The 26,233-nt window shown below is 40.0% G+C and overlaps 2 protein-coding genes across 2 annotated transcripts; one reads left to right on the top strand and one right to left on the bottom strand.

The window, feature by feature from the left end:
• Positions 1 to 298: 298 nt before the first annotated feature.
• trpc6b (transient receptor potential cation channel, subfamily C, member 6b) lies at positions 299 to 9,489 on the bottom strand. The gene is given in 15 exon segments (XM_029446355.1): positions 299 to 1,129; positions 1,230 to 1,305; positions 1,587 to 1,643; positions 1,874 to 2,080; positions 2,429 to 2,624; positions 2,795 to 3,059; positions 4,808 to 4,931; positions 4,933 to 5,036; positions 5,615 to 5,762; positions 5,764 to 5,832; positions 6,425 to 6,589; positions 6,795 to 6,980; positions 7,142 to 7,910; positions 8,863 to 8,928; positions 9,390 to 9,489. Coding segments are annotated over 13 exon segments (2,520 nt in total). The 5' UTR covers positions 7,889 to 7,910; positions 8,863 to 8,928; positions 9,390 to 9,489; the 3' UTR covers positions 299 to 953.
• Positions 9,490 to 10,683: 1,194 nt separating this feature from the next.
• On the top strand, positions 10,684 to 18,046 carry cep126 (centrosomal protein 126). Its single transcript, XM_029446532.1, has 6 exons — positions 10,684 to 10,694; positions 11,579 to 11,698; positions 14,101 to 14,246; positions 14,345 to 14,456; positions 14,666 to 14,837; positions 16,072 to 18,046. Exons 1-6 carry the CDS (start codon positions 10,684 to 10,686, stop codon positions 18,025 to 18,027), a joined length of 2,517 nt encoding a protein of 838 aa, XP_029302392.1. The 3' UTR covers positions 18,028 to 18,046.
• Positions 18,047 to 26,233: the final 8,187 nt, after the last annotated feature.

Raw genomic sequence — 26,233 nt, 5'->3', positions numbered from 1 at the left:
CACAGCCATCTGGTGTTGTATATAGAAGCTGTAGCTCTAGACCACTAGGCTATCACCACCACCCGTGGTACCATGTCCGTCAATTTGTTTTTCCTTGGTAGGCTATAAATGTTTCACAGAAGCTTAAGTCTGGTGGTAGCTTTTGCACTCCTGGCCTGACTGATGGAGGTGAGCTGTATGTCTACCTGACATAGGTCAGCCTGTTCTCAGACATTATGTTTTGCTTCACAGCAAGCGAGAGAGAGAGCACAGCAGCATCTGCTGCAACCGTTTAAAAAACCCTCTGTACTCCATGAGGTGAAGATAATCAACATAGAGTTTTATTATATTAATTAAATAGTATGCTTAAGTGATCAACATTTTAATAAAACACAGCATTAAACTAATCTAAAAGTTAATGTCCTGTATGAAAATGAACACCAGTCATGTTGATTGATTTTAACTACGGGTTGAAAAAAGACTTAACTTGAGATTTACAGAAAGCTCTGAGGGCAGTAATTATCAACAAGCGTTCATCTCTAACTTATGAACCTGACACTGACACATCCAAACATATGCTTCTCTTTTCCGTCTGAACTGCTTTTCTACTCCAGATGGAAAAATCGCTTCAGAATCAAACAGTAGAAACAGCTGGTATCAGGCAGCACCATCATATGTTAGCAGTCAGTAGTGCATATTAGTGTAACAGAGCCTGTGCAACAAGAAAGAAAGTTCCATTAGTGCCACCATGTGATAAAATGTACAGCTACGGGGACAAAGAGGATTTCATGAGCTTTCCTGCCAAAGGCCTACGTTTACACCAAGGGGAAAAAACTAACGCTTTCGTATTTTAAGTGGATTATCTATTTTTAACAGTTGTTTTTGTCCAACATGTGTTCTTGCCTAAGGGCCCTTCGACCCCGACCGAATGCCTCATTAATGAGAAGCGTGTCCAGTAAATACATCTCTTATCTTTATATTTTAGAAGACTGTATAGCCAGCTCATTCTTCTGCTCTTCTTTCTGCTGAACATGCATGACTTCTCCCAGTTGCCTGATGAGTTTTGCCAGTGTCTCCACGTCGTGGTTCGCTTGTTCCAGCAGCTCATAGCGGAGACTGGAGATGTCCTGTTTGATCTCCTTCAGTTCACCTGTGGGACAGTAAGTGAATACGGCGTCAAATGGTGTTTTGTATCATTTGTAGATCCGGACAAGAAAAGCACTGAAAGCCAAAAAACCTGCTGAACTCACCTTCATTTATTTCATCATTGTCTTTATCTCGCTGAGCTTTTAAGATGTATCGTTTGATGAGGCGATTCATTATATTCTGCGATAAAGAAAAGATGGTTTGAGTCTTAAACTCAGGAGCTAATTGTTTCTAAAACGTTAAGGAAAAAGAATAACAGCGAGCAGATTGTTTCAGTGTTTGATTATACGGTGCTTAGATTTATTCTGAGTAGCTTAATGTGTCCTGAGGTACTAAAATAAATGACTTAGATTGCATTATTTATGTTCACATATCCATGAGTATAAAACTTTACGCAGGAAAGACTCAACAGCTCAGTTATTAACAGGATAATCAGCATTGGGATATGATAACTGCTTTACTTGGTGAGGGCTTGGACAAAGCGATGCCTCCACACTCAGATCTGCCTGTTGTCTCAACTAAGATTAGAAACAACAAAAAAAGAGAAGAAGCACTGTTAATACTTATTTTTAAACATGCTTTTAAAGGATACTCACACCTGCAACTTAAAAATGTGACACAAGAGGGCCCTGTAGACCTGTTTTATAGACTATATGTACACTTTACCAAGTGTCTCTAGCCATTCATTTACTTAATTTGGTCATTTCATTGCTTATCAAATATGTTGTGTCAGCATCTGCTGCCTCACCTTGTTAAGCTCCATCTCATCATTTGAATTTTCTTTGCTTTTGTCTTTAGGTACATCCCAGAGAAATTCCCTTATCCCCAGCAAGAGGGAAACGACAGACTTGGGGCTGGGTATGAGGTTGAAGGGCACAGACAGTGTGCCACCGTGCTCAAAGTACGAGAACCAGAGCTTAGCTCTTGCAAACTTCCACTCAACATCAGCATCATCCTGCACCAACCGAGGAGAAACAGTAAGAGCCAGGGGAATCATTTGATGAGCAACAGGAAGCGAATCAATATGCATTTCTAATGAGAAACTTCTATTTACTTATGGACATTTGTTCATTAACTCTGCATATTATTGTGTAAAACCAAATATACAGGCAGCACATGTACACAACTGGAAACTTGACAGCTGTTGAATAAATTAGCAGGAAATCATAACATCTATTGACATTTTGGTCAAATTAAATTATTTGAAAATCAATTATGGCCTTACAACAATATGCTTATTATCATCACTGACAGTTTACAAGACATTAACATGAATAGTGATTTATGGATGATCCTGACATACCTCAATTTCTTGGAAGGAGCTGTTGAACATGGCAATGAGCATATTCAGCAGGACAATCACCATGATGATGTTGTACACCCCATACAGAACATAGCCAATATTCTCAATGAACTTATGGTCGATGTTAATGACCACCGATTTCACTTCAGACAAGCCAAAGATGGCCCAAAATAGTGTTTTAAAACTCTCTTCGAGCCTGAAGAAGTAGAGAGATGGGAATTGAATAGATGTAGTGCAACGCATGGGTTAGTCTTACATCACATTGATTCAACACAGATTGTAAGGCACAGCTATAAAATATTTAGAACATTTTCAAAGCTTTTTAATTAAAATGCGGTATTGCAAAAGTCTACAGTCCATACTCACGTTGTGAAGGCATCGTTGTGCTTGGCTCCGAGGTAGTATGAGTACAGATTGAACATTCCCACCATGAAGGCCACAAAGACTGTTATGAAAATCACCATGAACTTAAAGATGTCTTTGACTGTTCTTCCCAGAGAGATCTGCAAAGGCCCAAAGCTTTCATTGGCAGGCAGGATGTATGCAATGCGAGAGAAACTCAGCACAACTGCAACTGCATAGAGGCCTTCAGAAATAAGCTGTGGGTCTGAGGGCATCCAGTTGATTCGAGCTGGAAATAAACAAATGTTAAATGTGACAGTATTCATGCAGTAACGTTCCTTCCATTTAGATCTCTACCTGAGTATAGAACTCATACAGGGATTTAGACTGGGTCTTTTGATAGTGAATTAGCCAGAGAACTAAATTGTAAAAAAGACTGCGATGAGACTGAAAACAACTTCATAGAAAAAGTGTTTCTTCAAATGTTTTGGGATTTCCTTTCATGGGTCTCAAAATTGGTGGAGAAAACAGAGATAGATTCAGCCTATCAGATCAATACTTTTATTTTTAAAATCAAATATCTAGTGTAACACTGAAGCAACCTTAACTTTAAGTTGGAGCCAGGAAATCCTATTTAAAGGGACAGTTCACCCAAAATTCCAAAATCCATATTTTTCCAGTTACCTGTAGTGCTATTTATCAATCTAGATTGTTTTGGTTTGAGTTGCCGAGTGTTGATGATATCGGCCATAGAGATGTCTGCCATGTCTCAAATATATAGTGGAACTAGATGGCACTCGGCTCGTGGTGCCCCAAAAATACATTTTAAACACTCAACAGCAATGTGTCTTTCCAGTTTTTTTTTTCTTTCTACCGTATCACACAGAAGGAGAATCTGCTCATGGACGAGTGGCTCGGGCTCACTCGTTGGTATGTAGTTGTCATAATCCTGTAGTGTGTCGGTTTCCTGTTTTATTTTGTAAAGAAAACTTACCTTGTGTCATGTCTTGTTTTACTTCCTGTCTTTGTGTTTTCCCTCCTTTTATTTGCCCCGCCCAGATTTGATCCTCCTGTGTCTAATCCTCCTGCTGCCCTTGGGTCCTTGCCTGCCTCCTCCAGCTGTGTCCTGTTCTTGTGATTAGTGGTCTGTGTATATATACCTGCTATCAGTTCCTTGTCAGTTTGTCATCTATGTTTCCAGGTGTGGTCGGTCCCATTTGGTTTATCCCTGCGTTCATCCTGGTGTTCCATCGTGCCAACCTGGCTTGTACTGTTTCTTGTTACCATAGCCTGATCCCTCAATCAGTGTATTGTATTCAGCTTTGTTATTACAGTTTGTAACCTGCCTGTTGTGTGTACTGCGCTGGGTCCTCTTTTTAACCGCACTGTGACAGTAGTAGTTTGGTAGAAAGAAAATAGTTCCGACATGAATATGCTCACAAGGTCTGTGGATTATCTTGAGTAACCAGGTCATGATTTTTGGAAAGAGACATTGATGGTAAGTCTTTTAATTGGTTTGGATTTGAGCACCACCAGCTGCCATCTAACTCCATTATATTGGAGAGAAGGCAGTCATCTCTCCGGCACAATAAATCCAAAACTTCGACAACTCAAACACACTCAAACTATCTAGTTTGATAAATAGCACTACAGGTAAGAGAAGAAATATGTACATTTTGATGTTTGGGATGATAAAGGTGGAGTCTGTGATTCTTATCCAATACACTCTTTGTCAAATTCAGTGAATATCTGGTGTTCACACACAGCCCTGGCTCTTTAAATGGGGAACACACAAAGTGGTTTGAACCAAGACACAAAGCACTTTTCCAGCCAGGACCGGTGAAAGGCCATGGATGTATAAAAAGAAGAGCAGTGGGAGCGAGAGGGACATGTGTTTGTTTTGGTGTTAAGTTCAAATATCAACAATCTTCCTCCAAAATCACAGACTCCACTTATTTCTGTTTTTCTTTAAGGTTAGTTTGATATATTTAGAAAAACAACTCATTAAAGCACTAAAATGTTTTGGTCCACACTTACGCAGCTGGAAATACTGTATCTCAAAGGGCAAGGTCATGTTGGACAAGTCACTGTAGTGCTTGTCAACATAGCACTGAGCAGAATATGCATGCCAGAAAGCCATTAATCTGGCAATGAAAGAGGTTCATAAAAATGGCCAAAATACTAAAGTCAAGAAGGTTCCAGGGTTCTGAGATGTATTCCCGGATGTCCTGCGACCAAATGTCTTTACATTCTTCCCAGATCTTCCCTGCAGGGGGAAAAAACAAAACACATTTAATTAAGTCAAACGGTTTCTCCCACAAATAAAAAGATAGCTGATATGATTTGATCATATATAAACAAAATGAATTGATAGTCAAATCACGTAGGATTTACTGATGCTGTATAATGGCAAAGTGTGTGCTCCGACGTCTTGCCCGTAGAGCTCAGTAAAAGTGTCACCTTGCCTCTTTTGCCTTTGGAAAGTCATTAGCAGTCTGATGTATTATGGTACATGTGGTAAGAATACATAATTCTATATGGACAATTTATATGTTTAGGGAGTTATAACCTGTCAATGACCTGTATTATCCTTGACCCTGCATGCAGAGGTGTATGTGTGTGTGTGTGTGAGAGAGAGAGAGAGAGAGAGAGAGAGAGAGAGAGAGAGAGAGAGAGAGAGAGAGAGAGAGAGAGAGAGAGAGAGAGAGAGAGAGAGAGAGAGAGAGAGAGGAATACATTAACATAATGAAAATATATGTCATAGAGAAAGGTTTGACAGCAAGTTGTGATTTATTCAAGCATGTGGAGGGTGTGGGGTGGGGGTAGTGTGTTTACACTCATGACCTATGACCCAGGATATGATGAGAATCTCCATCCAGGTGAAGGGGGTGGTCTTCATACGAAACAGTTGTGAGGGGTGATCGTGGGTGGTCATGTTAGGCAGTAGCGATGTTCCCCCAAAGCGGTCTGCCGCGTTCAGGACCAGTAGGACAAAGAAATATCATAAACGAAGCTGCATGGGCCACAAACTTCAGGAAAGGTCCACGCATGAGTTTCCCTAGCTGACACAAGTCAGAGAATGACAAACGGAATAAATTTCAACATTATTTTCAGCTGCACTAAATGTTATGGGTACAGTCCCCGGCAGGATGTCATCTTTGTACACAGAGATAAATAAAGACCAAAACACAAAAGTGTCTATAAAGCAAAAAGCAGCATTTTTGTTGAAACAAAGACTAACTAAGTTAATATTCAACTTAATGAAGTATGTTAAAGCCACCGGTTTCCATTATCAGGCCATTAAATGGCCGACGACCATTCTAATAATTCAGAAGGGGCAAACTGCACACACCAGTAGACCAGAAGGTGCATGTCCAATGTTATAGGTCGCCGTTTCTTTAGGTTTCACTTTCAGTTACATCAGGTTTAGGCAACTAGACTACGTGGTTAGGTTTAGAAGACAGGGTTTGGGTTGAGATAAGTATGCATATTTAAATGCCCAGCAGACCTGGATAGTCATGTCAAAGTCCAACGTTCACTCTCCTTTTAGCTCTGTTATAAGGCGTTTAAAAAATGATTCCTAAAATAAAATTCACAACAACAAATGCAGAATATAATTAAGATTAAACAATATATGACTGTTTTGGAACTAACCTTACTTGATGGTGCTATCCAGTACAAAAAGGAAAGGACAGGCAACCCCACAGCTACACCAAAGACGAGAAGGATTTTAACAGCTGTGTTCTGCTGACGTAGTCCAGACAAGTTCTCGTACCAGATGGAGAGGAGTTGCTGTTGGCAGTTTGGATGTGCTACAAACTGCCCCATTGGTTGTATGAGTGTATGAGAGAGAGAGAGAGAGAGAGAGAGAGAGAGAGAGAGAGAGAGAGAGAGAGAGAGAGAGAGAGAGAGAGAGTGAGATGGAGAATAAGGGAGAAGGATTATTTAGGGACACAAGAGTGCAAAAAAAATAAGTGCATGAATTCTAATCCTAAAAATGAATGTGCTTTTCTCACACGCTTACCTTTTTAACTTCATATTTTATTGCAAGTTTTAACCTGATAAGGTTTTGTCTGCCCAAGGACTCTGCGCTTTTACAGGATTCAGTGTCCCCGTTTAAGATGGCCTCCACTTCCTCTGTGTTTCGACACAAATCCAGGAGTCCCACCACAAAGTCTTTACACTGCATGGACAGCTTCTTGTAATCATTCTATAACAGACAAATGCAACATCTATAGCACTGTTGTGAATAGCACTAAAACAAACTGTCAAAACCTTAAAATGTGTCATAACTGCAGCATGCAATATTTTAATCAACATGATATACAACTACTGTTCCTGTCATTTTAGAATAACACTTAAATTCTGTACCTTGAACTCCTTCTCAATATTGGATAGAACTGCAAGCTCATTGCTCATCTCCAGAGCTGCCATCACCGGGTCTTCATTGGAGAGGGACAGGTACGCTGGACTGGCCAGACATTTATATGCATTGATGCGGGATTGTGAATGGCTGAATGAGTCATACCTCTGCTGCTCGCTGCAGGTCCTGCACGAGCAGAAGTAGTCATGGGGCCGTTCTACACGGGCCCCTTTTATAAGAAGTATGTGCACAATTTCATACTCGTGGCACTGAGAAGCCAGGATGATGGGGGTGATGTCGTGAGAGAAACGTGTGCCATCCTCGTCATAGGCAAAGAAGTCATCATGTGTGTCCGCCTGGCTGGGACTGTTAGTCAGCCTCTGACCGTCTGCGAAGGCCTGATGGCTCAGTATGACCTCCACTATACGGAGGTAGCCCTTACTGATGGCTAACAGCAGAGCATCTCCTATTCTAGCTAGGTCTTTCTTCCTAAGCAAGAGCGTAGTCACCTCTAAATGCTCATTTGCAACTGCCAGCTGCAATGCATTCTGGCCCATGTAGTTCACACAGTTGACGTTGAGGTCTGGCAGCTCTTCTATCATCCGCCTTGCTTCAGGAATGTTGCCATATTCTGCAGCATCTAAGAAAAGCTCCTCTGTCTTGGAAAGGCAGGAGGAGGATTGAGCATGATATAGGTAACCAGCTCCTCGTAAAACTTGTCTCCGGGGTTTGGTAAGGACTTGCTGTAGCATCATGGCTCTCCCTTCATTGGTCAACCTAAACACAATATAAGTTTGATGATATATCATTATCATTATGATAAACCTTATCTGTGTAAATTCACAACATGTGCCTAAACAAAATCTAAATTTCACTCGCAAGTCCAAAGCACACAAATTACCGGATCAGTACGATTTACTATTATTTTTCTTACTAAGAAACTAAGACACTTTAATTAGTACACTGATTTAGGTAAATTAACTTCAGCTCTATCTATATGTCCAAAAAGGTCCTTGGGGATGAGACAGCAGTGACCTAAATGAACAGACTACAGTGTGCAATGGACAGCTGGTCTGGGCTGAATTATAACTCGCACTACATGTGTGACACCACCCACAGATTCATCATCTGCTCGCCTTCATTCCATGGCCTGGCACTGTCCATACAGACTCTGCCTGATATTTGACCAAATATATTTAGTATTTCCAGATTATACAACATTGTCGTCAAATGTTTCATCGTTTATTTACTGATTCAAGTATGATGTTAACTACATTCACTGGACTATGACCACTCTACCTTATGACAGTGACCCTCACTAACAGTAATTATATTTTGTGTCATTGTCAAACGAGTAAATCTACTTTATGTTCAGTAAATGCATTTGAATAATCTGGTTATCTCCGGTGCTAATTGCTTCAGCACAGATGATGATAGATGACGACAACGTCCCTTCATTCAATCATAATTAGTGTTAATAAGATCTTGCATAACTGAGCAATCTGATGAGTGCTTGCAGTTTATACAGAATATGTTCCAATACAGACAAATTACTCATCTTTGGCATATATATCAGCTGAGACAGAATAAAATGAAAATGGTGTCATGCTGTTAAACCAGAGAAGGTGTGAGACAATCACAACTATAATACATGAATATGACATTTTTAGAAAACAAATTTGCTGTAGTTGTTTTTGCTTTAAAATGACATTGCTCCATGTGGATTTACCTGTCTGGATTTCTGAGAATGCCTTGTTGTTTTAGTTCTGCTGCTCTTCTTCATCATGACAGGCAACTTGGTGATATGGAAGATTTAAATAAAAAATACATTGCTGTTGCATGACAGAGTAAAGAGAATATGTAAGTAACAATACTGCTTTAATGATACAATGTATAATAGATAAGAATATTCTGCAATTAATGTCGTTTGATGAACTGTGTTAAGTTGCATGTGATTTCAACACTAAACATTTGAAGTAACTGAAAAACAATCCCTGTTATGTGTACTCCCTGGTGCTGAGAAGAGGACATCAGTGACAAGGACATATTTGCAAAATGGGACACTGCAGGATGAGATCACTGAGTAGTCTCATACGGTTGGTCCTTTTAGGAATATCATGGGCCTGAAGCTTTTCCTCAGAAGATTTACCTAATGCCGATATGTCTCAATTGATTTTTGGAAATAAAGCGCGGAATTTCAGTTAGCATCTTATGTGTCACAGCAATATTGAAAAGTCTAACAGGATGGTCACTCACCTCACAGAAGTCTCATGCGCCAAATTACTTCACTTTCACTTCATCAAGTCGTTACGACCCAAAACTACGTCCAAAAGCAACCGGCTGCATCTCATGTGTACCCGACTCATGTCAGCCTGTTGACCACCTGTCTGACTGATTAGCCCTGCGTCCCACCTTGGGTCTTGATGCTGACGGCGATGCTGCCTCTGCACGCCCAGTGGGCGGTTTTCTAGCAGCTCTATAGGTGTATTTGGTAACACATGATATTAGCATCTGTTTAATACATTTGGGTCCTGTTTGGAGATTATATTAACTGTTCATAACTCAGTTTAATTTCCTTAATTTTCCATAAATGTGAGCGGTAAGCCTAGAAACCAAGATATTACAGCACTCTGTCAAACTAATAGAGGATTTAAGCACAGCAGAAATCCACTGACCTAACTGGTTGTGCCATAAATTGAGGCAGTAGACTAAAAGATTATTTTAATACGAGCTGTTTGTTGCCGGTGTGAAGGCTGCAGGCAAGAGCGCCGCTAATACTCTGTATGACGTTGGACACATTGCAAATAGATTGTCCATAGGACAGCATAAACAATCTGGAAAAAAGCTTTTCCTAAATCCTCTTAACTTATTGTGCCATCAAATGTAAAAGGTAACAACACACCCTCATATTTTATGAGAAGCACCATGCCCGAGCATAGGCAATACAATGCAAAAACAATTATGAGTAGGCCTATATAAGCTGTTTGAAATTGAAGTGTAGGTATACTATAGATATGTGAAATACATTAATAAGCATGTAGCTAGAGTTCATGGCTGTACATATGTTTAGGCTGTAAATCTTTTAGATTTGATTTATATAGGAAGTAAGTTAGGTTTATTTGATAGGTCTACATTAGGCTCTATATCTGTAATGGTACTTAACCCACATTACATGGGAATACACCAAATTAAAAACAACAACAAAAGAATCATGATTTTTATTATCTCACCAACCAACAGAAATCAATGCTGGGATGTTCAAAGGTAGCCTACTTTCACACATTTAGCGTTTTCCTAATCTTTACTTTATCTGTAAAATTAAAACTAGTCATACAATCATACATCGTCTGAACCTAATAGCATCCGTCTTTTATCGGTCCTCTTAGTTATTTCACCTAACGCATTTGTTTTCATCCTTAGTTTGTTGTTGACGTGTATATTTTACGATACTTCCAGGTGTACCTGAAGGCAACAAGCAGCCCTCTGCTGGACATGGCTGGTATAACCACACAGTCCCCGTTGTCAAGGAACCGCGTCCTCAGTTGCTATCATGGAGGAACTGTACACACAGACAGACTCCGGTGAAGAAGCTAGAAAAGTGACAATTTAGCCGAATTATTTCTGACCTTTTTTTAAACGACCGTTCTTCGTAAGAAGTTGCTGAGATGTGGGTCCGAACATTTCCTTTTAATGTTTATCTTCGCCCTGAAAATGGTTGAAGGAGTTTGAACGGAGTACCGCTGACGTTAGCTAAAAAGGACTCCAAAAGCCAAGTAAGCGGCGAGCAGCTTTGCAGGGAGCTGAACTTGTATGTCTGCCCGGCGTCAACTAGGACCAGCAGCCTCGGAGGATGCAAGTTGTTCGGGGCAACTTCTTCTACCACTCGTATCCTATTAACGTTGAGTTATTTATCCTGTAGAGCTTTTATATAATGTGTATTACATGGTTATCTTAGTTACAGTAATGCTAATGTAAAGAAGATAACTACACGTCGCAAACGTCTGACACAGTGTAGAAATACTATGCTGCAGGTGAACGTCCTGCATTCAAAACTTTACTGAAGTAAAAGTACAAAAGTATTAGCATCCAATATATTTGAAGTAGGCTACCAAAATTAAACATAGCATGCATAATGGTTAATCTCAGAATAATATAGGCCTATATAATATTATTGAATAACAATATTGATGCATTAATGTGTATGTTACTTTAATGCTGGTTAATGCTGGTGATGGTCGGGCTTATTTATTACTATATAAGACCTACTGCCTGGTAGCTTGAGAATTTGACCAAGAGATCAATAGTCTTATCTCTAAATCATAGGTCTTCAACAGGGGGTCCCGAGAGTTTAACAATCAGTTTTAATTCTCTCAAGTCAAAGGTTACAATTATGTGCCACATCTACACTCCATTTAAAACGTCTCCCCTTAGCTTCTGACTTCCAGAAATGTGAGGTTGGGAGGTGATGGAGGCCTCGAAGATGAGAGACAACTCTTGGTTGAAGAGCAGAAGTTATGCAGATCCCGATCTCGCAAGTTCTCCCTGGAAACCAACCGACGCAGGAAGTCAGTTTTACTGTATAATAATAATGCATTGTTGTTGTTGTTTTATTTTAGCACTAATCGGATGTGTCCTCTCAGTTCAAACTAGCGTTTACATTTTGCAGCCAGTTATTTGTAATGGTGGAGCCTAGTATTCACCTCCTGGAGAGCCAGCTTATGGTTCTGTTCTGGGCTTAGCACCGTTGAGCGATGGGTGGTGTTGACAGGATTTTGCAGTCTAGACCTGAAATAGATCTGTTGGCCCAGTGGGTAACTGTGGGCCAGAGCAGTGACTGCAGCGTCACCTCTCTGAAAACTAAAGCTGCTAAGTTCAGCTCCTTGTGAGCCTAAATTCCCTTACAGGTATTAATGACCTTCTAAATTTGTTTTTCCATAGCAGAGTCTAAAAGTGAGTGTTGCTGTTTTTAAACTAAGAGCTTGAAAGAGTGGGCTAATGCAAGGAGAGCTGTACGTATCAGAATCAGGTGATCATTACATCCCTAAGCATGATGTACAGTTAAAGAGATTAATACAAGAAAAATAACCTAAATATTATGTTTATGTTCTTTTAAAGGAGGGACAAATTACAAAGCGAGGATAAGCTATCACTTTAACGTGACATAAACTCCGTTTTGTTTCACCTTAGAAAACAATGTCCAACAACAACACATGAATGGAAATGTGATGCACTGATCAAACTTTTACAGACTATCAGTTTAGAAATCAGTATTAAATGTGATATATATATATATTTTCTACTTCAGCACACTGATGCTGGTAACCAAAACAGTGTCTGAGTATGATTGCTTTCATACAATTTTTATATAATTAAAAAATATATTTCTTAACTTTCACTTGAAGATTATTTCTTGCAACACGGCAACAAAAATGTTTTGATTGTTAAATAGGTTTGTCGCGATATACCAGTATTGAAGATCAAAAATGAAATATTGATATCATGTTAATAATACACATATGATAATATTGTTGTAGATAATAGATGTTGGCCTTTCTGGATTTCTTTGTTTATCAGTTCATCTGTTTGCCTTTTTGCAAATAGTTTTTTTGCACACTTTTGTACAGATTCTCTTTCCAACTCCCCACACTTGTATTTTGAGTGTCATTCATTTGTCGAAAAAGAGACAAAATGCAAAATAAACAAAGTTAAAGATGAATCTGACTGATAGAAATATTTATTTATTTTCTATAAATATCGTGGTGATATGGTTATTGTGAATTATTTTGGCCACGATAATCGTGTAGTAAAAATCTGATATCGTGACAGCCCTATTGGAAAGCAATACCAATATTTGCCTCCCTCCTTTCATGTCAATGTAAACAAGGAGTAATTAGGTATAAATAAGCATAATATGTAAATTATAAAGACTTAAGTAACCACCTCTTCATTGTGCACAATTGTTTCTTATTAGTCTCAAATTTAATGACATATTATTAAAATGTTGGACTTCCAATCTATATACCATATATATATATATATATATATATATATATATATACACATGATCATATATATATATATATATATATATGATCATATATATACATATATATATGATAATATATATGTATATATATGATCATATATATATATGATCATATATATACATATATATATATGATAATATATATGTATATATATGATCATATATATGTATATATATGATCATATATATATGTATATATATATGATCATATATATGTATATATGATCATATATATATACATATATATACATGATCATATATATATATATGATAATATATATGTATATGTATATATATATATATATATATATATATGATCATATATATATATATGATAATATATATGTATATATATATATATATGATCATATATATATATATGATCATATATATGTATATATATATATATATATGATCATATATATATATATGATCATATATATATATATATATATATACATGATCATATATATATATGATAATATATATGTATATATATATATATATGATCATATATATATATATATATATATATACATATATATACATATATGCATACTGTATATACATTATCATATATGTATATACATTATCATATATATTTGTATATATATTATACTGTATATATATATAGAGAGAGAGACATATTATCATATATATGATAATAAACAGGAGTATGATAACTAAAAGATATTTTTTAAACACTAACCATTAATGTTGAACTCGATTGACTCTGTTGATGTTATTATTGGCTTCCTCTGTAAACCCAGTAGTGAGTGATAGCTTTAATTTATTAATGAATGTGTCGAAAACATATCTCGGTGAACGGACTCAGGTTTCTGTATCAAAAACATGGCCAGTCTGCACTTAATCAATTATAATGTACCTCAGGTTCATGCTGTGCTCTTTGTCACGGCTCAGGGCTCTGGAGGAGAGACGGAAGCAGTGGGACGTGCAGGAGCAACGGCTGGTAGAGAATATCTTAAAGCAACGCAGACAGCGAGTACAGGATGCAACTGAGCGCTTCCAAAGAGCCCATTTACCTCCTTCTCAGAGACGCAGACAATGTTAGTGATGTATTTTATGACTCTTAGAACTGAGAAATTACTCACAATAGCCTTGACTCATGTTTCTTTTGTATGTTTTCCTATTTATGCTGTTTTAGCTTTTAGAAGAAATGTCCCAAATATTGAAGACGCACTCAATGAAATTCAAGGCTCCTTGAGTTCATACACCCGGCAGTCCTCTTTCCTGTCCAGCAACTCTTACCTTAGCAGGTAAACAAGTCTGATTAGTACTTGTATTACTCTCATCTGTCCTTCATCTTAAACATAGCCCTCAATGTCTTGATTAAAACCTCACAGTGTCAAGTTCTGGTGATATTTATGCTCATACATTTGGATTTGTAGTGTATTTGTTGTGTAGCCTTTTTAAATGGCTGGAGAAGTCACACATTGTATTTATATTGTTGTGTTTTCTCTTAAAGAAGCTGCACTTCCTCCCCTAAGCCTCCCACTGTTTCTAAATCCACCCACCGCCAAGCACTCTCTGCTGTAGAGGCCTACACTAAACTGCTTCAGGAGCAGAGCATGACTTGCTTCAAGAACAGTCAACAAACTGAAAAGACACCAGAGAGGCAACAAGATCCCAGTCCTCAAGTATGTTGGTCATTACATTTGAATGTGCAGGAAACATCCTTTTTGCTGGCATTCTAACAAAGAAGTGTTCATTCACCCCTGGTTAGTTTTTTAAGGGTGCCTTATTTTGTAAGCTTTGTCTCTCACACACACACACATATACACCAACACACACGACTAATACTGTAAGTCAATGGACTGACCACTGGACTGACCATTGTGTAAACCCAGACTGCAATTTAAGAATTATTTATTGTTGGTGATGTCAAGTACTTGCTTGAATACCATTTGTGTATCTCTTGTACCTACACAAGTAGACCCCTAGGGGGTAGCAGTGTGACATGATCCCTTTTTCCTGTACCAAGAACGCCCCTGTTTGCTGCTGGCTTTAGCGCCCTCTGGTGACATGCGTGAATAGTTGTGTACATTTGTATTTATATTAGTAACAGAGATCCACAATTTCCTTTTGTGAAAATGAGTCTGTCTATGCTGTCTAAAATGTACTGATATCTGCACAAAATATCATATTTCTTATTGAAATATCTGTATAATGCCCCTCTCAAACGCATACCGATCCAGTTCTATTCCAAGGAGGAGGACATTGACATCAAAACTTGTTTACAGATATGTCCAGTTTGTGCCATTGTACTTCCTCATTTATCATTCACTGCGAGCTGTTTCGTAGCGGAAGCAGATATGTTTACAAACTCTGCAATAAAATGCACCTTTTACGTGAGACACCTGCTTTAAAATGACCCAAGAAAGTTAAGTTAAGATAAGTCTTTCTTATAGCTAAGTTGTATAAACATGAACTACTGCCGAGCAAATGTAGAAAGCACCTACACACTCACTTTTAATCGCTTTTGTGTTTCATCATGAGATGAAATGATGTTGCACTGTTTAGGTGTGCTTACCATCCAGGAAAGGTTCTTTTTTTGCTCAGCAATTGGAGGAATATAAAAGGCAACACTTACATTCGACAGAGTTCTTATCCTCTTTGAGAAACTATTTTTTAAAGGTCAATCTGCAAAACCCCCTCAAGTGTTGGTGTGTAATGTAATATGTAATAACAATGTAGCAAACAAGTTTACCTTTAAAGAGACAGATGGTCCATCAACACTAGAGGCTTCAATATCTCTTTTCCACTGTCTCCCTCTCAAACACACATCTGTGTTCCACCCCTACATATATAGGGAACATGTAAATGATATTATTATTTTCTACTCATCACCTCTCTTGTGCTTCCATATTTCAGGACAGCCACCTGTCTGATAGCTGTAATTCTGAAAGCCTTTCAAGTAAGGACAGTTTGGAGAATGAGGACCCCGACCACAGCGCAAAGAATCTGCAGTATTCCGATCCATCATTCTTTCTCGACTCAGAGAAGCCCCATCCGCACCTGAGAAAGCAAAATGATTTGTTACCATCATCAGGCGTAACTTCTTACTCAGCAATGATGCTTCTTGGTGATAACTTACCCCAATCAAAAAAACTGCATGGACCTGAGCAGAAGAAAGAAGAGGACTCTGAAGGGCCGAACAATAAGATGCACTTTTCTAAAGCTTCTTGGGGGTTCACATCTAATGAGCAAACAGTAGAAACGGAGGCCCAGCCCGCACTGCACAACTGCAACTTATTCACTTTTTGTGACATTATTAGTGCCGACCCAGAGCACTTTGAGGGAACCTCCTCACTAAACAGTCCCTGTGACAAAATCATTTTTACAAATAGAGAAGCTCGTGGCAGCACGGCCCTCGAGTCATGTCCTAAACAAGAGGCTCTGTTGGATCTCAGGCAGAAGGCGGTCCAATTAAAACATCCATCAGCTACAGGAATTATTCTTCCTGCCAAAGATGGCAACAGCAAAGACACTTTGTTTGGGCCTCTCACAAAGCCCAATATTTTCTTAAACAATAGCACAACAGATAATGCCTCACAAGAAGGAACTCTTCAGCAAACAGGAAAAGAAAGCCACAATCTGTCTTCCCAGAAAGAGCCTAGTGCATCAATAAACAACCTCAATAAGGTTTCAAACCAAAAGCCCAAAACTGAGAAGCCCATTAATGAAGCATCGCTGCAACACGCACGCTTGTCTAACATTCAATCAGACACTAAGTGTCCTGAGGAGGAAGTACAAACATGGCCTGTTTCCGTGAGTACATCTCATTCCGTATGTAAAGTCAGATTCATTAAAGGAATACTTAAAAAGCAGTCCAAATATATGTCAGGAGATGCCACATGTGTGTATGGCTCAGGGCGTTTGATTTTTGCAAAACAAGTAGCCTTAGCGATCAGAGATAGTGTTGAATTGACTAGGACAAAAACTAAAGATGTGGAGGGGAACAACAGCGTCAAAAAGAAGCTGCGTTGGTTTGATGAGGTGCAAGAAGAGATAGACATAATGACACAGATGAAAGGCAAGTCTTTCAACCTCTCTCAGTCAAATAACAACTCAGAGGACCACCAGCTAAGTCTCGCCACAGTCTCAGGGGCTTCCAAGCCTGGACACAGCATGACCCCTCCAGCCTCCACTGGTTATCACTTTACAAAACAAGCGTGGGCAGATGTTGGGGTTCAAGTCAGCTTGCCCCAGGAACAAGCGGACGAGGTCAAGGTGCCGCATAGCAGCACCAGGACCGGTGGCCCCAAGGTCCCTCGGAGAGAGCGCTCTGCCAGAGCTGGAGCGGGTCCTGTTTCCACGAGGACCAGAAAGGGCACTGTTATACGACCTCAATCTGCCACCGAGGTGAGTCAGATTGCCAAAACCCAAGGGAAGATCATGATGCCCCGCCCACCTCCTAGGACGGAATCGGTGGAAGAAAAGACAATGTGCATCGCCAAGACTCCATCTGGCATGGATCATGCTAGTGTCAACTGTAAACAAGCTCTGGCTGTAGAGCAGGGCCTGCACAAGGACAACTCAGAAGACTTTTTCTCACCTTTCACACACAGTGTAATTAGAACAGATCGCACTGTTACTTACACACCGCTGCCACCTTCGTATACCTACCCCGTCTCAAAGGGCAACACAAAGAGCTCGCCTAGCTCAGGTCATCAGGAAGCTCAGGGCTGCAGCAGAAGAAGAGGGATGGTGTACAATGAAAAAGGCCTCTGTTTAGATTGCACTCCCACAGATGAGGAGATCTCACAGCTCTGGCACGGCGTCCGCAGTGCCTTAACCACCAAGGACGGTAATGTATATTTTGGCTGACAGCCACGCACGCAGCTTAGGCTTTGTTTGTGTGCAGTGTCTGCAGAGATGTGTCATTTCAGATTTACATTCAGTTTCTCTTCAGGCCGATATGTTTCTAACCATTAGCTATCAAACTTCAACTTTATGCTTTATCCTTAACATACAATTACAATCCCAGGGATCCTTTGAATCCGTCTTTTTATCTGTAACTATCCTCCTTATCACATTGAAAGAAAATTGCAGTGAATGAGCTGCGTGGTGTTTGTGTGACTGCTAATTTGCAAAGTTGTTTAAGATTCTCAAGAGATCCTTTTTCACTGCAAAGCTATTTCTCGTCATTTGCATCAATACGCCGTGTCTTCTTAGTGTTTACCACTATTTATGTATTACCAATTTATTGAAAGTGATCCATATAATTACTGACAGACTCTTTTTGCGTCATCTCATGTTTTGAAATTGAAAAGTCTTGCTTACTTATCTTGAGAAAAGGAAGCCAGTAATACCGGAAAAGTGGACCCTAAAATCTACCGTGCCAAATGTGGCCCGTGTGCCCAAAAAGAGACAATTGCAATAGTTGTAGGTTATTAAATTTGGTGACCTCCGTAAACAAGAGAGACGTCTTTTGAGGGACTGCTGCTGTATGTAGTGTTCCTTTTCTTGGGCTCAGGTTTCAGTAGAAACAATGGATCATTGTAGCCGCCCCAGACAGCAAAGGACAGACATCTCTGCAAAACTCATCCGCTAACTAGCAGATCTCCTCCACAGTAATGATCCAACGTCAACTTTTTAAATAGTGGGCCTGTCACAGAGTGTATTGGTAACATTTTGTGTTGTGAGGGTTTCCTTTTTATTCTTTGTTACTTTCTTGTCTTCATTATCTGTAGTTCTATGAAAACAGGGATTGAACTATTCATAAAAGTGACTTCCTTGTCAATAACGTGTGTAAAGATAATCTGCTCATTGTAAAAAGTTTATGGAATGCTCATGTTTAGATATTTGATAGTGAAGGTCTTTATTCTTGCTCCTATTAAAGGCAAAATGTTGTCATCTGTAGGATGGACAAACATGATAGCCTCACATTTACTTGGATCTAAAAAGAGCTTTCAGTACCAGATGTTTTAAGGTCTCACATCTGGAGAACATCTGGGCCGATTTGAGGAGGCTCCTCTAAAATTGTACGAAAGGACTGGGGGGTAGCAGAGGAGAAAACACTATTCTCACAGATTCTCCCAGGATCACTGCAGTTGTTTAGAAACGGACTGATATAATGCACCTCCACACAATGAAGCTTAGCTTAAAAACCCCAATCTTCTATAATTTATAGTTCAAACGCTTGTTGCAATATGAAGTATTGTTGCTGGCTGTAGCAATATGTCATATATCTTTTTACATTTTTTATCTATCATTTATTCTCCACCTCCTTATGTCACTATGGCAAAGTTTAAGTGGAGTTTTTTCTGCTTTTATTTTGAAAATAAAACCGTGCTGCAGATAAAGAATTACTGATTGATCGATCATAGATAAAGGCACAATGAAACGATTTAGGTTTGTACCATATGTCAACAGACCATCTTTCTCTATACAAAAAGAACAATTTACTCTAAATCCTGAATATTAAACGCTATCCTGTAATTGTAAAGTATGAATAGAAAATAAAGATTATAGATAATAGCAAGTCTCTGCTCCATATGTGTTTACAAGTCTAATCCAAACCAGAGCTCCTTGCTTTCCATGGCTTTGGAAAAATAGTTGAGTCGCTATGTTAAGAGCTGTGTTTCAATTGGCATGTTTTACAACTGGAGTAAGTGTACTACACAGTGTTTGTGTTCAAGTGAGGAAAACTCTTGGAGACATCTTCCATACGCCGCACATCAAAGTGCCGATATTTGATCTGGAATACAGGCGGCCTCGCCAGAGCTGCTGGAAAAGACACTCCCCTATTTATAAACAGGAGTTGTCTGACCGAGACGTGTTGCAGATAGAGTGAAGCAGAGCGAGAGAGTGTGTGTGTGGGTGGGTGGATGGACGGGTGGGGGTGGGGAGTCTGTCACCAGCTAGCAGAGAGAGAGAGAGCGGGGGCTCACATTTCACTCAGGTGACCGCTGTTGTCCTGAGAGATAAATCAAATCGGGGGGGGGGGGGAGTTTTTACATTTTTTAAATAATCTGTTTCTCCACCTCTGTTGTTTACTAGTACACTATAGGATCATACAGTTGGCGGTGATTGGCCTCTGTGAGTCATAGCAGCGCAGCGGATGCCGATGTCCCACTCCCTTTAAAAGCCAGGCTCCGTTTTGGAATGAATGGAGCCGTGGCGCTGTGATGGTGCCTCTTTTGTGTCAATGAAGTTAAATGGCAGCCATGTGGAGATGACTAGAAGAGGGGCCAAGAGAAACTCCGGCCCTCCCTTTGTCCCAGCAGTGAAACAGTGATCTTTATTCAGACCACAGGCCTGTTGAGACTCATGTGAGCCTTCCCAAAATAGACAAATGGTTGACATGAAGTTTAAAGATGGCGGCGAGAGAGGGCAGAAGCCTTCTTAAGAGTTATACCATGTTCTTCACATCTGAAATGTCCAGCTCTTATCAGGCTGGGAGTTGATAATACGTCATTGACCTAGTGCAAGTGAAACAGTGCTGACAGCTTCAGTGTTCTTTTCAGAATTTAAATAATTGGCAGTTGTAGCCCTCATGAAAATAGCAGTCAGATATTAGCAATCTCTTGCAGAAATCTCTTTTTTGTTTTGACAATTACATAAATAACAAAAACCTTAAGCTGGGAAGAGACTGGGAGAATGTCAACAAAGTCTGTTGACCTTTCCTCCTCTTTCTTCCAGCAGTTTGCTGTGGCCTTTGATTTATGACAGCAGGGCCTGGGAGGTTGGGTCACCTTGTTTGGTGCTTGGGTGGGGGCAGGGCTGGTCTCCAGGGCTGGGTCATAAACTAATGAAGGTTTCTAATTTAGACACACCGGTAAACTAGGAGGGGTAATCACTGTTTCCGGGCGCTTATTAAATGCAGCTTTGAATGAGCTTTTAGTCCGTGGGAAGTCAGCCCTAAGCAGAGGGAAGCTTTGGGGGAGCAGCTATTGTGTGCCCTCAGGGGCAGGTAGAGCTATGTGTTGATGGACACTTTTGTCTTTTCTCAATTGGATTTTAAACTGTTTTGATGAGCCTGGTTTCCCACAACCAGAAGGGACTGACTTGCTTCTTTGCAAATTTAACTTAACTTAAATGATCAAATAATTCATTGTGATCAGATATGTTGATTTCTACATTTCATACTGCATTATATTTTTTGCTGTGTTTTTTTACACTGTAAAGCTGCACACTCCTGGTTAACAGAGAACACTAAACGGACTGAGAACTGGTCAAGCTTCAGTGTACACTATGGGGTTTCCTGAACATCTGTTGCACTTACTACAAGTCAAAAAGACCCCCTATTAGAGCAGGAAAGACCGATGTTTTTATTTGGACCTTATGCTCTCATTGTATGCAGGCGATATCTGTGTAGTGCGGATTTGTACTGTGAGATCATGTTGGGAATTCCAGCAAGCGACCTCCATAGTAATATTTAGCTTGTGTAAAACAGAAATGGCTGGTTCTTGTTTTAAAATCTCTAACTTTATCCTATAGATAGTGTGCAAACACGTGACAAAACTGTGTGACGTATGCGTGCGACGCCATGTTGGATGATATACAAATCAACAATGGCATCTAAAGCGAACAACAACAGCAATACAACTTCGACTTCTTCAAAGTATTTTGACTCTCTGGAGTCCTCTGCAAAGGCAAGATTCAGAGGAAAAAGTCCAAATTTGCGGCTGTGACCCGTACACGCTAAAGCCGTCGGATTATATTGAGGATTTGGAGTCATGGATATGGAGAAGTAAGGTCTTACAGTGTTCGGGTATATCATAAGCACAAATGTTTAACGTAAACATTGAAAACATAGCTTTAGCATGAGCTCTTACCAGACATAAAGTGGACGCCACACACACGGGTAAATTGTGCTTTTTCTTCTGTTAAATCCTCACAAGTTATGTTGCTAAACCACAACTTACAGCGTTCGGTAGACAGTAATTCATCCATATTTTGTGAATTGTTTGTTTTGATGATTTTAGGAAATCTAAAGAACCGTTTCTCTGGGTCACGAGTAGCGTTATGACCACCATTATACATATCGCACACGATTGCCATTTTCTTTCAATCTTAGACGTTTAAATACAAAGAAAATTACGAAGCGTTGCAGCAACTCACACGCGAACAGGCGCAGTCTTGGTTGTGTATATCATCCAACATGGCTGATTTACGGGTTGGGACGTAAGCGTGACGTCACATGCACACGATCTATTGAGTAAAGAACAACTACCATTGCATTCTCTTACATCAGTCCCCTTTCCCTTTGCTGTGAGATGAACATAACTGTTTTCAGTCCATTGAGAGATGCACACAAATGTTGTGGTTGTGTAGAATGAAGTTGTCAGTTACCTGGCTTGCTGTTTTGAATTTGCAACCACATTGGTTGTTGACGTCTTGTATCACACAGCAGAGTTGAGTCTGTCCATTGTCCTAAAATGGATTTCAGTTATATTGCTTGGCTAACACTGATCTCATACTCGGCATCTTATGTAAAAATTATATATAATAGCTAAATATTTTCAGTATCAACTGTTATATAATTTACTTAAACTCTGCTTAAAGTTTGATGTGATAAGTACGTAAATTGGATTTCAAACTAAGCTGTCCTGAACCTAGGCCACTCGGCTGGTCACAAATGGTGCTGGGAAGACTGGGCTGTAAGCCTGCCTGGAGCCCTCATTTGGAGCAACTTTGTGTTTGACAAACTTTTGGTTTATTGACCACACACAGACAAGGCCCTTCCTGTTCAACTGGGGTCTGTCAGCTCAGTACACAAATGGGACTGTGAGAAAGTCAGGCTAGTGTTTACCAAAGTCTTGATGTAACACCTCTGTTCCAGACATCAATGCCTCCACTGTCACTGAGGGCATCTCCACAGAGATGTAGTATCTTCGAAGTGGAACCTCTCAGGTGGGGTTTTTTAGAGTTCCCGAAACTACTCGAACCGTAGCGAAATAGTGTTTGGAAAATTAAAGAAACATTTGTATATATGTTGTCAGTTGTGGCATTCATACATTCAAACTATTTTACCTATTGAAATGTATGTATGACAAGTGTGATATTGCATGGAAGTCTACTAATTTAATTAATTGAGTGCGGTCAACATAGTTAGCCACAGGTTTAGCTAAAAGTCCTTTGAGGACTGAATGATTAATCCCTCCTCCCTAAAATGACACTTAAATACATTTGATATATTCTTTGAAACTCTTTGAAAATAAACAACAGTCAAACTAAGCCTTCCAAGCTTCACTCACTTGTGAATTAGTTGCTTCGTTAGGAAGTAGAGTGATACAAACCCTCCATCAAAGGGAAACTTAAAGCCACAATAGGGTCACAGAGGTTGCCCCAATAATCTCTCTTGATGATGTCCTGCTGATAGAGAGGCAGCCAGGCATCCCCAGTCAACCAGAGTGGAGGTGGTCATCCCATTTTAGAGACCTTATTACATCGTGCCTCCCTCAGTGCACTCTTTAGTCATCTGCTTCAACCACCTTCCAAGCATATACTCCCAGGGTGGAGCCACTGTGGCCTGAGGATCCCATTTTTAACATTTGACAACTCAGCTGTTGGGTGTGTTTAATCATTGCTGCACTCCCATAGCTTCACTCCCTTGTTTCACACCAGTGAAACTCAACTCTTGACATCTGGTTTTTGATAAGAGACAATTTTAGTGGAATAAAGAGTCAATCTGGCCTCAAATCGAGCTTTGATCTGCTGTTTTGGCAGGTAGCAGAGCCAGAACTGCTACCTGAAAATATGTCTTATTCTGAGAAATTTAAACCACTGAACACAGACTTATTTTTGGACTGAACGTTCTCCCTCAAAGCCAGATGTAAACGCCACAGTTTTCATGGATGTAAACAAGCAATCTGTGTTAGGAAGTTTGTCACATTACTGTACTCAGATGGTCTGTGAAACACGTGCAACATTCAGACTTCTTCACTTGGATCTCTGGATGTTGGGTCTCTGCTAAGTTACTTTTTGAAGCTGAATCCAGTCAAATATTTTTGATTCAGTTGCTACTCCTGGAAATAAATTCCATCTTAAATGGATGGGGACCAACTTCCCTGTGAACAGTCGGTACCGAACTGAAAAGTTTGTTGCCAAATCATTTAAGCAAAGTCAAGTTTAGCCTTTATGCAAAAGATTCCCCCTCCTTCCTCCTCAGCAAGACACATTATAAATAACACTGGCACAATAAACGCCACCTTGATAATTGGGCCATCAGTCAAGTGCTGGGGTGGATCAAGTGTCCTACTCATTGCCCTGCTAAGCCACAGTCAACCATGATGAGCAAAAATGAGCAAGTAAAGCACCACACTACAGGCAACCAACTTAATAAGGGGTCATGTTTGAACCACATTGCTCTCCTTTCTGCAGTACCTGGCCATTTACAGACCGTTTCCCATGAAGAAGTTAATGACGGGTTATGTTTGGTGTTGATGTTTGGTGACTCACAAGACGTCAAAAACTCCTGCAACATTTATAGTATATAGAGCAACACTTGTTGTGTATAGAACAACCCTGATGAAAGCCACAAGCCGAAACGTGTTGGCTCCTTGCTCCTTGAAATTAGGTAAGGAGTAGGAAAGTTCTGCCTGAAACCCCCAGTGACCTGCAGTTGCACTTACACACACACACATGAAGCACATAGCATGTTTTCATCTACTGGAAATACTACGGTTGGTTTAGCCAGGGGTGGCGCACGTGTAGAGTGTGCAGGAGGCTGGACATGACTTGGATTACACCACGGTCACGGAGCTGGTTTGCCGTTCCTTAAATTTGTCTGCCAAATTCTACATCGGCCCTTACCGCACGAAGTCCCCGAAAAAGCGCCCTCATGTAAATTACCCTTTAATACAGCCACTCATTCTGAATTCTCCAAACAATGGCCGGCTCTATTCACACATTGGCTAAATTGTACATTAAACATACTTTGTACTAAGGAGCTGGCAGGGTAAAGTCCATTTGATGTCTGGTTCGAATAATTCAAACATTTGTGTTCTCACATACAGCTCCTCTGGGTGATGTCTAGATAGGTTCAGGGTTGCAGTGCATGTGTGAAAGGGGGTCATGTGATCAAACCCACAGTTCCTTTTTAAGATTCAAAAGATAGATTAACTTGAAGCATCATCTTAATGTTTTGGCATGTCAATTTGAACAAGAACCCTTAGAAAAACAGCAGTGTGGTAGGTAAGCCTTGAACATTTGAACATTGTTTTCAAATGAAACTGCATTAGTGTGAACAAGGCCTGACCCACAACCAGTTTGTATCCATTGCCCTGCCCCGGGGATGAAGGTTGGGGGAGGGTGCGGTGGCCATCCTGCTGAGCTCGCCATGGTGTCAGAGACATGTAAAGACAACACCAAGCAGTTGTGACTGTGGAGGTTGCAGATCATCAGCAATTCCTAACAGCAACTGGTGGCCTCCAGCCGTCCCAACAGTTGCCATGACATTGTTTTGTTTTATGTTTCGCCGACAGGAAGCGGTGTATAGCCCTGGCCATATAGGGTTCGGGGCAAGTTGAGTGAATGGATTATCCTGTTAGTTTTAAAATCTGGTGATGAATTACTGGTTGTTGGTAACTTATTTACCAGTTCTGTGAGTCCTTGCGTATACAGAGCAGTGCTGACTTGGAAGCTCACACTGTGTGTGGATTTTATCATAGGGTTTTTTGATTATAATCTCCTCTGTTTAAACTGAAGCTTTGTTTACATCTGTTCTGATTGATTTGAGCTACAAAAATTAGCCTCCCAGGCTGGGGTTTGATAGAAAATTCAATATTTGTACTTTTATCTGTGCTAAGAGAAGCACACGTTAAGGTGGGGGGGTTCTGCCTGTTGCATTTCAGTTCAGGATTGGTGTACCAGGATGTGCAGGCCTCTCATTTATGATAAGCCCTCCCTTCCCTTATCCCAATGCTCTTCTCAGAATCTCCTCCCCTGTTCTCCCCTCCCCTTTTATAATAAATGTCATAGTTTCCAGAGTGGGAAGGAGGCAATGAAGGGGGCAGGGTGGGTGCTCAGAGTGTAACAGGACCACAGCAACTCATGCAGCCAATGGAATTCAGAGGGATTGCTTCCG

Source organism: Cottoperca gobio, chromosome 13 (assembly GCF_900634415.1).
Source record: "Cottoperca gobio chromosome 13, fCotGob3.1, whole genome shotgun sequence".
Lineage (NCBI taxonomy): Eukaryota > Metazoa > Chordata > Actinopteri > Perciformes > Bovichtidae > Cottoperca > Cottoperca gobio.
Note: the sequence above shows the minus strand (reverse complement) of the source record. Positions and strands in the feature narration are given on the sequence as shown.

What these genes read in the sequence shown, in the direction of transcription:
- cep126 (XM_029446532.1), top strand. An exon ending in GAAACCAACCGACGCAGGAA is followed by an intron (nt 11,699 to 14,100) that starts GTCAGTTTTACT and finishes GTCACGGCTCAG; the next exon opens with GGCTCTGGAGGAGAGACGGA. An exon ending in AGCAACTCTTACCTTAGCAG is followed by an intron (nt 14,457 to 14,665) that starts GTAAACAAGTCT and finishes TTTCTCTTAAAG; the next exon opens with AAGCTGCACTTCCTCCCCTA.